Source organism: Wolffia australiana, chromosome 11, assembly GCF_029677425.1.
Source record: "Wolffia australiana isolate 7733 chromosome 11, ASM2967742v1".
Classification (NCBI taxonomy): domain Eukaryota; kingdom Viridiplantae; phylum Streptophyta; class Magnoliopsida; order Alismatales; family Araceae; genus Wolffia; species Wolffia australiana.
The window spans coordinates 16,045,001-16,062,500 of NC_135845.1; the positions used below are offsets into that span (position 1 = coordinate 16,045,001).

The 17,500-nt window shown below is 40.1% G+C and overlaps 2 protein-coding genes across 2 annotated transcripts; both read right to left on the reverse strand.

Moving 5' to 3' along the window:
• Positions 1–9,246: 9,246 nt before the first annotated feature.
• Positions 9,247–11,096, reverse strand: LOC144709879 (glutamate receptor 2.8-like). Its single transcript, XM_078583529.1, has 3 exons — positions 11,029–11,096; positions 10,567–10,955; positions 9,247–9,795 (listed from the first exon to the last, which is right to left on the reverse strand). The coding sequence occupies exons 2-3, from the start codon at positions 10,816–10,818 to the stop codon at positions 9,415–9,417; spliced, it is 633 nt and encodes a 210-aa protein (XP_078439655.1). The 5' UTR covers positions 10,819–10,955; positions 11,029–11,096; the 3' UTR covers positions 9,247–9,414.
• A 1,436-nt stretch (positions 11,097–12,532) lies between these two features.
• LOC144709099 (glutamate receptor 2.8-like) lies at positions 12,533–14,309 on the reverse strand. The gene is made up of 3 exons (XM_078582501.1): positions 14,233–14,309; positions 14,047–14,168; positions 12,533–13,422 (listed from the first exon to the last, which is right to left on the reverse strand). The coding sequence occupies exons 1-3, from the start codon at positions 14,307–14,309 to the stop codon at positions 12,533–12,535; spliced, it is 1,089 nt and encodes a 362-aa protein (XP_078438627.1).
• Positions 14,310–17,500: the final 3,191 nt, after the last annotated feature.

The window sequence follows — 17,500 nt, forward strand, 5'->3', positions numbered from 1 at the left end:
TCTGACTAGGGGGGTGAGTATCAATCTCTGTCTAAACATTTTCTAACATGTAGCATTAAACATCAGGTCTCTTGTCCTCACACTCCGGAGCAGAATGGAACTGCTGAACGCGAGCATCGTCACATAGAGGAAACAGCTCTCAGCATGCTCCACCAAGCATCGCTACCACTAAAGTACTGGGATGAAGCTGTGGTCATGGCATCTTACTTGATCAACATAATGATATCACCAGTTCTAAAGAACAAATCCCCGTATGAACTTCTATTTTCAAAATTATCGGATTATACCTTCTTAAAATTCTTTGGATGCCTTTGTTTTCCCCATTTACGTCCTTATAGCAAAAATAAACTATCCCCTCGCTCTGAACGGTGTGTCTTTCTAGGTTATTCCTCCCTACACAAAGGGTACCCCTATCATTGTCCACCGATCGTCTTTATATCTATAGAGATGTAATTTTTAATGAAAATATTTTCCTTTTTTCATCATCATTCAATCAACCACTAGCTGCTGACGGAATTTTGGGATCAAAACCTTTGAATGAAGCAAGTCATCATGTTATTACACCTTCCGATTTAGCAGATACTGTTCCAAAGTCAACAAGCGTCGAGCAATCCGTACTTTCACCTTCGGATGGCGACAAGACACCAGAACAACATTCTGACACGGCACTAGAACAACATACTAATAATACACTTACTCCAACTGATACATCTGGTACATCTTCGTACTCGTCGCATCTACAATCTCCTAGACCTCCCTCACTCCTCAAGTGAACGAGCACAAATTCTCCGTAATACCAATGCACTCCAAGTCCAGGTACGCCCTCAAACAACCTCTGAATTTTTACCCACTGAACCTAAAACTATTGCTGAAGCACTTGCCTCACCACTCTGGAAACAAGCGATGGAAGCAGAAATATCTGCTCTCCGTCTAAATAATACCTGGACACTAATTGCACCTCCTTGTCGAACTTACGTTGTTGGTTCCAAGTGGGTTTTTAAACGTAAACTACGAGCCGATGGGTCCTTAGAAAGATGTAAGGCCCGACTCGTAGCTCAGGGATAAACGAAACATTTAGCCCAGTAGTCAAAATAACCACTATTCGACTTCTTTTAAGCATTGCACTTAATCGTAACTGGATCATCAAGCAACTTGACATATCAAATGCATTTTTTCATGGCGATCTAAATGAAACCATTTATATGCGTCAACAGCCTGGATTTCTTAATTGTTCTTACCTGAATCACGTATGTCTTCTCAAGAAATCCCTCTATGGACTTAAACAGTCTCCACGGTTTCCAAGGTTTCTCACTCTCCAGGGTTTCCATAGCTCCAAAACCGACACCTTCTTATTCTTTAAAAATTGTTCTTCCTCTCAATTGTTTCTACTCGTCTATGTCGATGATATTATTGTTATTGGATCTAACCATTCTATTGTTTCAGACACAATTGGCACTCTTCAAAACACCTTCCCCGCTCGGGACCTTGGCCGTGCCAAATACTTCTTGGGCATTGAACTAATTCCACACCCAAATGGTATATCCCTTTCTCAGTCTAAATATCTGTCCGAAATTCTGCAAATGACCAACATGGGTGCATCTAAACCCACGAGTACGCCTACTACTGTTTCGGAACAGCTATCAGCAAAATCTGATGAACGTCTAGACCCCACACTTTATTGCAAAATTGTTGGGAGTTTGCAATATTTAACTATTACACGGCCAGATATTGCATATGTCGTAAATAAAGCATGCCAGAATATGCATGATCCTCATGCCAAACATTGGATTGCGGTCAAGCATTTATTAAGGTACCTTAAAGGTACTGCTGGTTATGCCCTTATGTATACTTGAAACACCTCAGAGCATCTTAATGTTTATAGCAATTCTGACTAGGCTGGTGACCCAACTGATCGTTGCTCCACCCATGGTTATTTTATCTTCCTTGGTGGCAATCTTATCAGTTGGTCCTCTAAGAAACAAGCTACAATATCTCTCTCTAGAACTGAAGCTGAGTATAAATCCATCGCGCATGCAACCACCGAAACCATCTGGGTCGAATCTCTTCTTACCGAACTCGGTGTCCACTCAGGTATGCCTCCAACGCTCTGGTGTGACAACTTGGGTGCAACCTATCTTACCAAAAATCCTGTCTTTCACTCTCGAACAAAACGCATTGAAATTGTTTTACCATTTTGTTCGTGAAAGAGTGTCACTTGACGACTACGTGTGCGTGTATATCCACTAATGATCAACTTGCCGATATGCTGACAAAACCCTTAAGTAAGAAATGTTTTCAGATTCTTTGTTCAAAATCTAACGTGGCCACCCCGTTCGTTCTGCGGGGCCTGTCAAACAGAATGATAGCTACGGATCTCGGTGCACGAGCGTCTGCAGGTAACCACTCCGACAAGACGCGAAGCCTCAATAAGGTCATACGTACGTCGCCCCCAACGACAAAGCTGTCAAACATGGAACAATAATGAAGTTAAATAAACATGGTAAATTGATTGGCTTGATGGCCACATAATATCCATTAGTCAAACCATCTCTAACCACTCCCATAGAAAGGGTGATACTAAGGAAGGGTTACTCTAGTAGGGCACACTTGAGGAAGGATGATGCTAAGGCATATAGGTGAGTTTGAAAAAGAGGTCCCCATAATGGCTAGATCTGGAAGATATTATTATTAAATAATTAAACCATGGCCTAGGTACACTTTAATGCATTATACCCTTTTACTTAGGACTTAAATAAGATTTATTAATCACATGGAGTGATACTCGAGTGATGGATGTTATGTAGTCCTCAAGCCAAATCACACCACCTTGTTTTATTTAATTTCATCAAATGAAATATTATTTCATTATTATTTCAATTTACTATTTATAATGAATTCCATGAGTACGTACAATGGCCAAGTCAACTATGATGAGATCACAACATAATGATCACTAGTCCTTAAACACAAATTATAAATATTCCTATTTGATGGATAGTCAACATGGACATTAAATTATCTGCATAGAATACTACTAACCAGTCCTACTTATACAAAGTACCATTGATCATTTGGATGTTGGGTGGTGACTCTAAGGGCAGATACTGGATACTCTTTAAATAACGAGTTCAATGAAATTATCCGAACAAGTCTCTGTATGGTATTATACTAAGTGTCGATCAGATTAATTTATGTCACATTTGTATAACTGATCCATTCACATGAGACACCGAGAATACCTCGTGAATATGCAACTATGTTTTAAATACAATTTATGAGTCTCTAACCATAGATTCAAACAAGTCATATTTTGGATATTAGAAGAAGCATATGGAGATGATTGTGCGGTAACGATGGGATCATCTGACCTTGGTATAAAAGGATGCAACTATTTCCCTAGGTAGGCTTTCAAGGATCATAAACAAGGCAATGACTCAATCAAGATGATTGATTCCATGAAGACAAGGCTGCTAAGTCTTTTGACAGGTTAGTGAGGATATTGTAGAAGGCGTTCTCCACTTATCCTCATTACATACAGCACTGAAGGAATGATGGGTTAGGGTTTGACCATCAACCTAACTCTAAGTCATTAGGAACTCTTGTGTATATAAAGGGTAATATATGGTGATCGATGGCAGTAAAGGTCCATGAGAGAATTTGAGCACTATTTGATCTCTTTGGATCACGAGTTGTAGCTTGGCACCTTAAGGGCTGGAAAATTAACCTAACGATTGGGTTATATCAATCATTGGTTAATTAATCCATATATCGATACAATTGATTAATACGCTTGGTTAATTGTAGTCATTTTTCCATAAGTTATTAACTCGAATGATATATGGGTGTAGAGGGTGACACGCATAAGATCATAGAAGAATTGGTGAATGTATGTGACTTAATAGGTTTTTATCGAAAATACCAAGTAAAATATAAATAAGGAAGGAACACCTATTTTAGCCCCAGGAGAGCTAAAGCTAGGCAGCCCGCCCTTCCTCAGCTTTTTCATTTTATCCTAGAAGAGAGTCTTCATAATTTGTAAATCTACAAGGTTTTCAAGAAGACTTGGAGAATAAGAAGTGAAGATCAAAGAGCAGCTCAATTTAGTAGATACTTCTAGAGGCCGGGCATTTGAATGGCTTTAGAACAATGTTAAAGGGACCAAGTCACGAGTGGAACAAGTTTCCCACAAGATATATGTAATATATTATATTTTAGAGTTTGATTGGGAATAAATCAATAATTTATTTGCATACAAAGTGTTTTCTATCACCCAATCAAGGGACCATAACACAACATCCAGGGACTATTAAAATATGATTTAGAGAATGTATAAAAGAAATATAAATATTTTTTTTTTGAAAAAAAAGAGGATGTAGAAAACGTTTCGGTTCTATTTCATAATTTGGGTAAACATCTGGGGTATATGTTTTTTTCTGTCATGAAACAATTGTAAAATTAAAAAAATATACCTTATAATGTTTATCTTTTTATCAATATGGTCAAGCACTACACACACATTAACTAGAGCGAGGGTTCTGCATTAGTTTACAAATATTTAGCTCTACATTTTATGCTTCCACATTCCAATCCATGTTTATTTTATCCCAATATGTTCTATACTGGACTGGTCAGAAATTTCCTTGAAAGAGAATAAGGCATTCTGGAATTATAATATTCTCTATAATGAAATATATAAAGAAAATTCATAACCCAAGTTTATGGCTGTTAAAATTAAACTATGTCACGATAACAAATTATAAAAATTCATCGATGGTTTTAGATGAAAAAAAAATTAAGTCCATTTGTATGAATGTTTACTGACAAGGAATATTGATTAGGAACTAAGTTTATGGTACAAAAAATAAACGTTGGGGTGAGAAGATAATATCAATGATTAGAAATTTATAAAAATGATAAACAAGGGGGTTGTATATGAGCGGATAAAAGTTATTAAAAAGCTTTAAAAGTGAGTCAAGGTAAGTAATTCCATCTACTAAATCGTTGACTAAAGAGAATGAGACATAGGTCCTAAGAAATGAACTCAAATCCATATATAACAGGAGGAAAATTCTTTTCTTTATATCAGTGATCTCTTATACTTCTTAAACAGAACTGATTTTCACTGGTTTTAGAAAAAAATAAAGATTTTTATGGATCATGAAACTATTTTTTCCCTGAATCTATAACCTATAATAAATTCTAGGATGATTTTAATAATCTAAGGGGACCCTAATGATAGATGTCAACTAGTAGATGGCAGAAAGGATAACAAATAAATTAATCCTCAAAATGTATTATTGATTTCCAGAGATGGCGACATGAAATAAGATATTTTCTTCATTGATTATTTCTTCCAAGGCGCTCAAAACCAGATATTTTAGAATGATGATAAAACAAATCCTTTAAGAAATTTTAACCTGCATTTCACCAGGTGTAAAAGTAAACATCATTAAGTAACATTATTTATTTTGATGAAGAAGGCCTGACATATGATGTAACAGTGACATATGAAATTTTAGAGTGTCATGAAAACCAGAGACTATCTATATATGAGGAAATTATGTGACAGGTAGAAAGAGATATCAGGAAGGCGTGCGACATAATTAAACATGATTCAGTGACAATTGTGAGAACGGTATAGGAGAAGGGGGCACCAAGGCTCACTGACATATTGTTAGTTTAGGTCGCTAAGGAACAACCTAAGGGGCGGGGTGAATGAGGTTCTATATTTATATTTTATTTTTATTTAATTTAGCCTAGGATTTTCTCGTAAGAAAGGAGGTAGAGGAAATGGAAGAGAGTTATTTTTATACAGCAGGCTAATCCTTAGTGTTGTTCGGGGTATCCGTCCGAGATAATGACGTGCCCTAAAAAAGTTTGTGTGAATGCCTCCAAAGCAAATCACATGGAAATAAGGCTGAACAAGGATACCAAGAAAAAGAAACGGTCGATGAAGCTTTGTTGTCCTCAACCCTCAAAGGCTTCCACGGGATGACACTGCTTAATCTACTTCAACTTAGCCCCCAAATTCTTCTTCTTAAGGACCCCAAAGCCTTGACCTGAGTGATCACAAAGGTCCAGCAATAACCGTATATATATGAATGATTTATTCTCCTCAACAACACTTAGTATTGATGGCTACTTGAAATAGTATCTTAGGCAATCATCAATGTTAAGTACTTCAACAAAAAATCTTTTATATCAAAATTATATTGAGTTAAATATTCATAAATCTAGCTATGAATTCCCTTCAATAATACCTCCTTTTTTGTGGTCGTTCTTTCTTCTATCCTTTTCTCCTCCACATTTTTTCTTGGATAAAAGTCTTAATTCGGGTTTGACCTTTGATGCTGAAAACGCCGATGTCTTTTTCAATCCTGCACCAAATGCAATGATTCTACTGGCATGGTTTTGTAACACAATTTCTCACATATATTATATCACACAAGATATTCAAAAATGAATCATAGAAATCTCCAAATATGAATCTTTCAACGTCCTTTAATCCCCAGTCGATTCCTCCCGTGTTCAACTTCAAATCCCTGTAAAGCTTTCCAAACGCAACCAAATGACATGATTCGAATTTCTTTGGTTTTGTATGGATATTAGGAACAATTTATATGTTGATCAAGAGCTCAAATTGGGATAAACAACATGCTAAAATTATAAACTTATCACACGGTCCAAGATGTGCGAAGTTTGGGTCCCAGCCTTCTTTTCTTCGAAACTTGAGAAACCCTGCACCAAAAACCATGATTCCAAGTTCTATGGACTTCGATTGATGTTAGAAACAAATGGTCTCTTCAAAGAATACTCAAAAAATGCTTCCAATTGCTCCAGGACTTGAAAGATCTCTTTAGCTTTTGGCCTTCAATTTTCAAAGGGCAAGGAGAAGGGGGTTTGAGATTAGGGCACAAAACTGCATATATAGATTTAGAAATCTAAAAGGGGCATAATGGTAATCTGTCAAAAGTCCAACAGCCATATTCATTTATTATGATTAAGCAATATAACATATCAATCATTTTAAATTTGATTTTGTTTATATTTACAATTTTGCCTTAAATTCAAAATACCTGTCAAGAGTTAAGAACACAACTAGCTGTTATGCCAAGGACTTGATATCTAAAGTAATTTTAAACTTTTAGATATGTCTAACATAATATTTAACTAAAGATATCAACATAACATTTAATATATCTAAGGCTCTTATTTTCGTTTCACATACAAACAGTCAACTACTTGACTGAGGGCCTATTGTGCTTTGATCACAACCCATATTCAGGCATGCATCACTTTGAACATTCATCAAAACATTGTTTTAAAAACATCCGTAAATCTTAATCTTCACATATGAACATGAAATGGGTGCCTTATATTGATACTTATTCTGGATACGTTTATTTAAGTCCCTATAACATAGTATATCCACCAATTCCCACGTCGTTTGTGACCCCTTAGGCTCATGTATCAGTCAAGTAAATAAATTTGATCCAACAATAGAATTCATTGTCCAACCTTTTTTAAGCCCTAGATCGGCGCATACAAATAGATAAAATGACATTACTTGGGCAGATGAATAAGTTTATCTTTATTAATTAAATTCACTGGATTAGATTGAAATTTGAATAAAAGGCTTGTTGATTCTTGATATCATTGGACCCATTCTAAGCTCAAAGACTGAATTTACGTTCGTAGTTAAATATTTATGAATTAAGTAATTCAGATAAGTGAATGAAATATCAGAAATGTACATTGACTATAATATGTAACTTTTCAAATGATTCATTACTAACCCATATATTTAACCAAAGATTATGTCCTAAATCTGGTTTATCTATTTTAAGTATTAACCCAAATCTGGTTTAAATTATTCATTTTAAAGTATTGAGTAATGAAAACATATTTATTAATTTTCCATTTAGTAATATTAGGTAAGTTGATATCAATCCAAAGGGACTGGGGAATATACAATAAAATATGTGAATGGTGTGGTCAAAATATATATTTTAATATTTTTGGAGTCAGGCGGTATCAGTAGGAGAGGCAAGTTGTGGTTGACGTAATAAGTTTATATGAATCTAGAGGAAGTAAGAGGGCTAGATGTTCGGTCTATGGTTGGTTGGCTTTCATGAACTCATTTAAATCAGTATTGGCGGTGTATGAAATTTTAAATGCGCTATTCCTTGATCATGACTAGTTGCTTTGGTCAGTGATTTAGTCTTCCGGTGGCTGCTCAAGTTACATGTCCTTCACGATGCAATTGGGGTGTGGGGTTGAGTGACGGAGATGTGAATAGTAGTAAAACTTATTTTGGATGTCGTTATTGTCATTGGAAAGCTTTACATCTAAGTTATCCACTAGAGTGTTTTGGAGGAGAATTAGGCAACCTCCTCAGGATTATTTCTAAGACGTTAGTCCTTAACTGATGGTGCTCCTTCCAGTTTACCTACATTCCTCGCGAATGATCACACTCGTCAGGAGACTGCTCCTTTTCATCGTAGTCATATTTATATTCTCAGAACATGAACCTTGTCACAATATCTTTATGATTAATCTTCAGTAGGTAAATATTACTCAGTCACTTCGTGAAACCTTTGCTCAAACTCACTATTTTCCACATTGAAGTGGGGGAACTTCAAACATATTAAGAGAATGATTTAGAGAGAAATTTATAGTGCGTGAAGTGATTCGTTGTAATCATGAATGCACGTTGATTATGAAAAGTAATTTCGGTCATTAACTTGTAATATATATATATATTTCATGATTTCAGACTTATTTTTGTATTTAATTTTCTTTACTGCTTTTATTTTTCAGAAGGGTGATTTGTTTTGAAGTGTTTTTAACAATAAATAGCTGAACGATCTAGCCGGAGATATATTTCATGATTTGAATAAGATTGTCGAGTTCTTAGAGGAACTTAAATATGTGTAGGCCAAAACTATCCATCAAATATGGGAAAGTAGATGGCGTTCCCAATCTAAAAGAGGATCCGTTCATATCCCCAGGCTATTGTCTTTACTATCTTTTCAGTGTTATCAGTTGAAGTTGACTCCTGTGGATACAGTTGTTGCTCGTTTACACCCGAAAAACAAGAGTTTAATAAATTTTTTTATTATATAACTACTCCACTGAATAATGTTTATAGTTTGATTTTCATGTGGTCCTCGTAGAGTCTACTTAATGAACGTCAATAACATTAAGCAGGACTTATTTGCGGACCCGTTTGATCACATATCAGTGTACTGACAATAATATTCAGCAGTGCTTAGGTTTTATTGTCATTCAAATTTACTAACTGTTCATGAAACAAGATTTCAATCACATCTTATTTAGCTGGAATCCTGGGGCACGCCATACACACAAACGTCAACGACTGGGTGGAGGATGTCTCTCTAGGGTTACGTACCCTCATGTCTTTATGGCAGCAACGCCATCTGCTCCCTGTGTTTGTACTGCGTGCAACTCCTCATGCACTACTTGCGGCTCGTCTTGAACAATCGATTCTTCCTCTTCAGGATGTGTCTGCTGGTTCTGTATTCCTAAGCACCGGAGAAGCCTCGAAATACAGGCAATTACAAGTGCAGCAGAGAATATACCGGCCACGACGATAAATAGCCCCCGTAGGCTGTGCAATGTTATAAGACCACCACCATTTTCCTCTTGCTCGCATTGACTTGTATCATTTGCCATCGTCCACTTCTTCTCTATATCGTTCATCGATGGACCCTGCGTCACTGTGGCCACTGCCTGGGAGACGTCTGAGAGAATGGGAGAGTCTTTGGGAAAAGCCTGAAAAATGGAGACGATACCGAGGATATGATAACTCAGTGATAAAAGACACAAGTTTTATTCGAGGAGTAGTTGAGAGTGGAGTCCAGAGAAACACAAGTTCACCGGCCGCAACACTCAAAGATAGTAATTAAATGCGTAACCGCACAGGAAACAGATATTCAGACGTTTAAGATGCGATCTACTATTACAGACTCGTGTAACAAGACCAAACCAAGCAACAATTACATTAACTTGAGAGCGCAAATTTGACGGGATGAAGCCGCACGTTGAACCCCACATTAAAATCACGTTAAACTTTGCCCAAACTAAATAAAACTTGAATCCACCAGATTTGGGAATCATGATCAAGTAAACTTGTGTCCATTGTTTTTTATGTCTCTCTTTCTCTCAAGGCGAAGAGATGCAACTCTTCCTGTAATTTCAAAAGGTTTCTATTCCTTATATGTAGAATGTCTTTGAAACTTTATTTGTAAAGTTTCTTTGAAAATGTGTATACATGCACTGTATATGAACATGTAATCTGCTTGTTGAATAGAGTTGAGGCTCTTCGATTTCACTCATATCCTTTATTCTCTTGTCTCTCTTGTTCCCCGGGCGAAAAACAAGGAGAGAACTTTGTTGTTCAACACTCCACGTTCTACATTTTCTTGAAACCAAAAAAATCAACAAGAACTAGCTCATCAGGGGTTCTTCATTTCTATCACTTCAGAAGAAAGAGAGCGGACGGAAAGATAGGATAAGAAGTAAAAACGGAGAAGAAAAACTTACGAATCCAAATCCTGCAGTTCTGTGGGTTGGGCCAACCGTTGCGTAGCCCTTGCAGTACTTCTTTAAGAAGAGGCGTATGTATGGGAGTTCATGAAAGACTGCAATCACTGTACCATTGGCGAGTGCCGCGGCATACTCGTCCGGGCCAGTCAGCGGAATGAGCTTGGAACCAAAGGTGGGTTTCAAGAGCCCCTCTAGGAAAGATCCTCTACCATAACCCACCTGCTTCCCGCTCTTAACCACCTCTTCCATATCAGTAAACGCCGGCTTAAGCTTTGCCGCCGTCAAAATAGACGCCAGACTTGCCGTATAAGATGACGTGAGAATGAGCACCGCGAGAATCCACACGGTCACCACCGCCTTGGATAACCAGCTCTTGAGCTCTTTCTCTGGTCAAGCATCAACGGTCCGTTAGATATAACTATACTTTGTCATCGTTGAAGGAGAAATAGCAAACTTAACTGTGTGCGAAGACGGCTGTGGAGAAGGCAAAGTAGAGAATGTCGGTAATGACATGGAAAACAGGGCCCTTGAAGTTTCATTGTTCTCCATTTTCTCGATTGCCCAAACTATCAAGCCGATCAAGATGAAGAAGCCCAGGGTGCACACCCACAGCTGTTTCGTTAAAGGCTCCATGAACACAAAGAAATTTCCTCTCTTGTTGTCCTCTTTTAAGGGAACGATCATGAAAACACCAGAAAACGTGTAGGGCAGTGTGAAGTCCACATACTGGAACCGATTCGCTGTTATAGTAACGTCGCCTGCCACTGCATCAAACCTCTGTTTACCAGACAATGTCATGTTAATTTTTGGAATAGACTGCGTAAATGGGCGTAATAACCAGAGAGAATAATACTCAGAAAGATACATAAATGCATCGATTTCACATGCAGTTATTAAGCAAGACTGTCAGAATAAAACAAGAACAGAGTCCAACTATTTTTGCATTGAAAAAGAACTTGATAGGTAAATCAAATATCGCTGGTCCATGAAAAAGAGGAAGAGAAATAAAGCATAAAAGCAATAGAAATATCAAAACGGAACAAATGAGAAATAAACTAGTGAACAATAAAAGCAAACGAAGCAATAAAAATGAGAAAAAAATAAATATTAAACTGAAAAATAAAAATAAACAATGAAGAGAAAACAGAACTACAACTAAAAATGAAAAAACAACTACAATTAGAAACTAAATACAAAACTAAATTAAAGAGTAACCAAGTAAAAAGTAGAAAATAAAGATAAAAGGTAAAACAGGAAAATAAAAGATATGTAATAACAAGTAAAAACTAAAAAGAGAAAAAGTAAAAATAAAAGTATAAAACTAATAATTAAAAAAAATTAAAACAAAAAAGTAAAAAGGTTAAAATAAGAATGAAAAACGAGAAGGAATAGACAATAAAAATAAGAAAAAAGGATAAAAAAATTTAGAAAAACAAAAAGAATACATCCACAGACTTAAAAAGTTGTAAGCAAATGAAAATTAGAGTAAAAAAAAAGAACAAAAAAAGAATTAGCACTGAGTTTCGGAGCTCACCCCAACGTGAATCTGCTGCACGAGCCGGTCATAAGAGCCGGAGGTGCCATCGCTCTCCGCGTAGGGAACATAGTCGAAGGGAACCGGGTAGGGCAACGAACTCATCACCTTGTCGAAGATTTCAATGGAGTAGCCGGTGGGTATTTTCTGCTTGCTGATGGGATCAGTCTCAAATTTTACAAACTCAAAGAAGCTATCCTTCACAGGGATGCCAACACGAAGCCTCTTCCCTCCGGTGGTAGCCTCCCACCCTCTGGGCACAACAGAAGAGTCACCAGGCCAAACCACAGTCCCAAGAAGCTCGCTCTTCTTCCCAGAAGACCCCTCCGGCGAGGAGCTCAAACCACGGCCATCTGTCCAGAAGCCCGCCCTTCTGCCCATTCCCCACCACGTTGATAATCTGATACCCGGTGCTCTTTAGCTGCCCATTCACCAGGCGAAAATGCCCGCTAACTCCCCCAAACTGGACACCCGCCAGATCGCTAAGAACAGCCGGTCCGCTCTCGGACTCCGTGATCGAATCAAATCCGTTGAATTACTCAAAATTCTCGGTTTCTTGAACGCGGTAAACATGGGCGGAGCCTTGTCCACGGCCATGGCCAGGGCAAACGTGGCGTCGTAAGCCCAGAGACTGAATATACTCGGTTCTACTCTCTCGGCGTCCGGGTTCTCGCTTCTGTATCTCCGCCTCCAGCGTCGTATAAAAGCTTCGTAGGCGGGGCTCTTTCTTACGTGCGGCTTCACGCCAATAAAGCCCTGCATGTTACCGATGACCGCAGGGTCAAGGGCGTCGACGAGGCTAGCGATCCCGTCTGTGATTATCCAGGCGTAGCCTTTGACGACCATCCCCAACTTCGCTGCCTTGACAAATACCCGCTCGCCGAGTGGAAGAGACAAATGAACGACGAACACCCTGTTCTGCGACGTCTTCAAGCTGAGAAGTTCTTCTACGATCTGATCGCCCGTTGCAGAGGGAGAGATGACGCTTCGATGGCGGACTCTGACGCTGTTCGCTTGAAGGGCGTCAATCAGGAAGGGGACGACGCCGTTGCCATAGTCAGTGTCTTCGTAGATGATGGTGGCTTCTCGCCAATGGTAGAACGCTACGACGGAGGCTACCGCGGCCGCTTGGGATGAGTCGCTGAGCGCTGTTCTTAGTAGGTAGGGAGTTGCGGAAGAGGAGAGGAAGGGACTCGTTGCGGAGAAGGTGAGCAAGGGCACTCGAGCCTTGCCGGCGATATCTGCTAAGAACTTCGCCTGCCCGGATTTCTGAGGGCCCAGGATGGCCGACACTCCTTCCTTGTTCACCAGTCCGAGAGCTGAAGATGCAAGTTTCAATTTGGTTATCAATCGACCAAAGAATGAGAAATTGAACAGTTATTCTTTATGGGATTGTGATTTGGGGACTGAATTTGATTTTGCCAGAAAAAAATGGGAAATAGAAATCCGGGAATCTTAATTAACAGTGGGACGAATGATTTTGAAGACAGAATTTGATATTTTTGCTGAAGAAAAAAAATAGAAAGAGAAGTCGTGGAATTTTGTTATCGGTGGGATAAATGATTTTGGAGATTGAAATTGTTTTCCGCCGAAAAAAGAATGGTAAGTGAAAATCAGAGTCTGTTTTACAGTGGGATGAATTATTTCGGAGATTGAACTTGCTTTTGCGCCAAAAAAACTGGAAAAGAAATCCAAGGATTTTGTTTAGCAGTGGGATGGATGAGTTTCGAGATTCAACTTGCTTTTGCGCCAAAAGAGGCTGGAAAGTGAAAGCCAATGATTTTCTTTAACAGCGGGATAACTGATTTTGAAGATTGGTGGCCTATAAGACTTCCTCGTTCACCAGTCCGAGGGCTGCAGATGCAAGTCTGAACTTGATCTTTTGGCAAAAAAATGGAACGAAAAATCAAGAATTTGGTGTACTAAGAAGGATGAAAATTTACCTGCGGATCCGGCGGCCATAACGTCTGCCTTCCCGTCGCGGGGATAGAGGACGAGCCGCGTGGTGAGATTAGGGTTTTGGCGTAGATATCGTCCACCGCTAATGAAATGCTGGTCAGCACATCTTCCCCACCCAAGTGCCCATGTCGATGATGACTCCTACTTTCACGGGTATGGGATCTTTTAACCTGTTTAGACTTTGCGAGAGAACCGGCCTCTCTGCGAGAAGAACGAACAAGAGAAGCAGCACAGCTCTTCGCTCCATCTTGTCTGACGAGCACTCTACAGAACTCTTCTGTTCTAAATTTGATCTGAACTCAAATACATGTTTTTCTATGATACTGTTCATCCGGAGTTCGTTCCATGTTTGGACAGTTGCCTAAACTTGACCAGGTAGTTATTTTTTATTGTGCTAGTCGCTGACTTTGGGAGGTTCCTTCTCAGATGGTCCCCGCATTGAAAGAACGGCGTAGAAACGTTAACCGTCTTCACATGATCTTAAGTCAGCGCCAGCCCATTCCTTTATCATGCAGAAGGCTCAATACTCGTAATTTTATGAACAATATTTGTTATCTGTCCTTGTCTTCAGGTTCACGAATACTGGAAGAATTCGTATTCGATATCAGATTTCAATCCAATTTTAAATTCATGCATGAATAAATTGACCGTTCTTAACGTAAAGCACACAAAAAATGATTTGAAGGTTAGGCACCATCCGCGTGAGGAATTATCGCTGGCGTAATGTATACGTATCGAACATTGTGGATTATTTTGACCAATTCTCCCATCAACGACGAGAGGGAATAACGAGAGGTGCACAACGCTGAAAGGATACGCTGTTGACAAAATGGTACAGTGAAAACAGACTTATCCTACCACAAGAGTTGGAGTCTTGGAGTTTTCAGAAGAGACAGTTGGTGTTGTAAAGTCAGTAAAGCGTGTGAAGAAACTCTTCTGTGTATAGGGCATTAACTTTTGTGGTTCACTTTATGTCGACGTTCTGGATTATTAGACACTAGTGGGGCCCGCGCACAATGCTAGCTTGGGGTAGAGAAGAGAGAAAGCACGGCTTTAGTAAATAATTAAAGATTAAAGAACTCCGCTACGCAGGCAACTGGTTGCCCCCGTGGAATCTCGGGCAGCCGGTACACGTCAGATTAAAGGAAAACCGGCCCCTCATTTCTCTTATTTGAAATAAAGAATTTGGCGCTCCTCCAAGCTCCCTCTTGCCGTCTTTGCCCGCGAACTCTCTCCCCGGCAACCTCGGGCGATCCCCTATGACAAACCGTCGTGGCTCCTTGGAGAGGAGGGCGACTTCGAGCAACGTTCACGGAATGTGTGAAAACCAAGCAGATTAAAGTGGTGAGATATCTATCTTTCTTCTCGATAAGGGTGTCATTTATTTAGATTACCCTAATATAAGGTGTCAGTTATTTATATGTTGGATTTTGCAGATACTGGCGTTGGGCATCTGCACAGACATTTGCGTGCTGGATTTCATCGCGACGACGCTGGCAGCGCGCAACGTCGGTCTGGCGGCGCCCCTCGAGGACATCGTCTCTTGGAATGTTCAGGATCCAATGCACCATGTGGGTCTCTACATCTCCGAAGGAAGAGGAGCCAAGATAGCACACCGAGTCTCCTTCTCCCACTAGCTCTACCACCATCGTCGTAACAATTGTATGTTCTATATGTTTGGCTGTTGATGAGATCAAATATTGCTTCATCTTTCTTTTTTTGAGTGGGACTTGTTGAGGGGAGAATGGAGACTTGTATAAAGAAAAAATATTTACAGAGATAACAAGATTAGCCCCACAGGCTGGCATCGATTTATAAAATGAATTTGAGCCGTGGTCTCTATCGGCTTTGCCTGAGAGCGGAGAGCGGAGAGGAGATGCTCAACATAGAGGTTAGTAATCTCAAAATTCCAATCCCTTCAACAGCGTAAGGGACAACGCTGGAGCTCTTATCGTGTCCTTCCACTCGGATATGAGGTCCCTACGGGCGTAATTACTCTCAACCGCACTGCAAACTTAGTATTCACAAGAGTCTAGAAGAGTACTCTATTATCTTTGTGTAACTTAATACCCTTTGAAGATGTAATAAAATTGGCCAAGAAGATGTTATTTTATCACGTACAAAGACACAGCAATGAATTTTGGTGTACAAAAGAATGAACTCTCCTCGTCTGGTGTTGGGCATCTGCACAGACATTTGCGTGCCTGATGGGTTTCATTTCAAGTTCGCAGTTTCGCTGTCTCTCCAAATCACACGTCCATTTTCTTGAACTCAAGCACGAATCCAATTCCTGATTCTTCCTCAACGGTCTGGGAACACACGTGAAAGCTCTGTAGGCGCCGCCTCTTCAAATTGGCGTGTGATTTTCATGTGAAACGCAGCGATGGCGGGATCGATCGGCGCGTTTCACGTCACAGGGTTATGATGCGAATGTATGGGATGTAAGCCAAATAATGAGAAAATACGAATGAGCAGATAAGGACTTGACGGATAGCGGCGTCGGCCGTACCGATCAACGAGAGAGGAGTGATCCTAAGATCAAACTCCCAATGACCCGCTGGACCTACTAGACGTCTACTAAGTGAGGGGCGTCTAACAGCCCTGGAGCGTTCGGCGTCCAAGTCGGATGACAGTCCGTCTACCACAAGAATCCCTACGCTCGACAAGGTGGCTAGTCCTATCCGATGATGTTCGAGAATATCGCGGTAGCGGACGCGATAGGGGAAGACGAGACTGTCGAAGATAATAATACTAGAGTTTATGGAGGTGAGACGAGACTGACCTTTGTATCGCTTAGTCCAAGGCGTCCAAGTCGTCGAGCGGATGCTTAGTGTCAGATTGTGCGGGCGAGTGTCGTTGATGAGGATGAAACCGGGTGTGAACGGTGTGGTCGTAACTACCAGCAGAGAGCTGAGTCCACGGGTGGCGTGTAGCAAGAGTCGGAGCAGAGGGCGCACAAGGCACGCGCTTAGCTGGCGCACGGCGCAACCGTGTGGGCGGGCAAGACAGCGAACCAAGTATCGTGGGAATAGTCATGTGGGTGGGGCAGAAAACCAAGAAATCGGTTATGGCGTAAAGGGTGGGAGTCAAGAAATCAAGAAAGATGAGGCGATGGGAGGCGAAGGGAGGGACGAAGGGGAATCAAGGAGATATGGTGAGATCAAGAAATCATGAAGTCAAGAAATCAAGAATTCAAGAAATCAAGAGGAAAGAAAGGTGGACAATCAAGAAAGGCAAGAGGAGGCGGTTGGGAATCAAGAAACGATGGGGAAAGGAGGGTGGGCGATCAAGAAAGGCAAGAGGAGGGGGTTGGGAATCAAGAAACGATGGGGAAAGGAGGGTGGGCGATCAAGAAAGGCAAGAGGAGGGGGTTGGGAATCAAGAAACGATGGGGAAAGGAGGGTGAGCGATCAAGAAAGGCAAGAGGAGGCAGTTGGG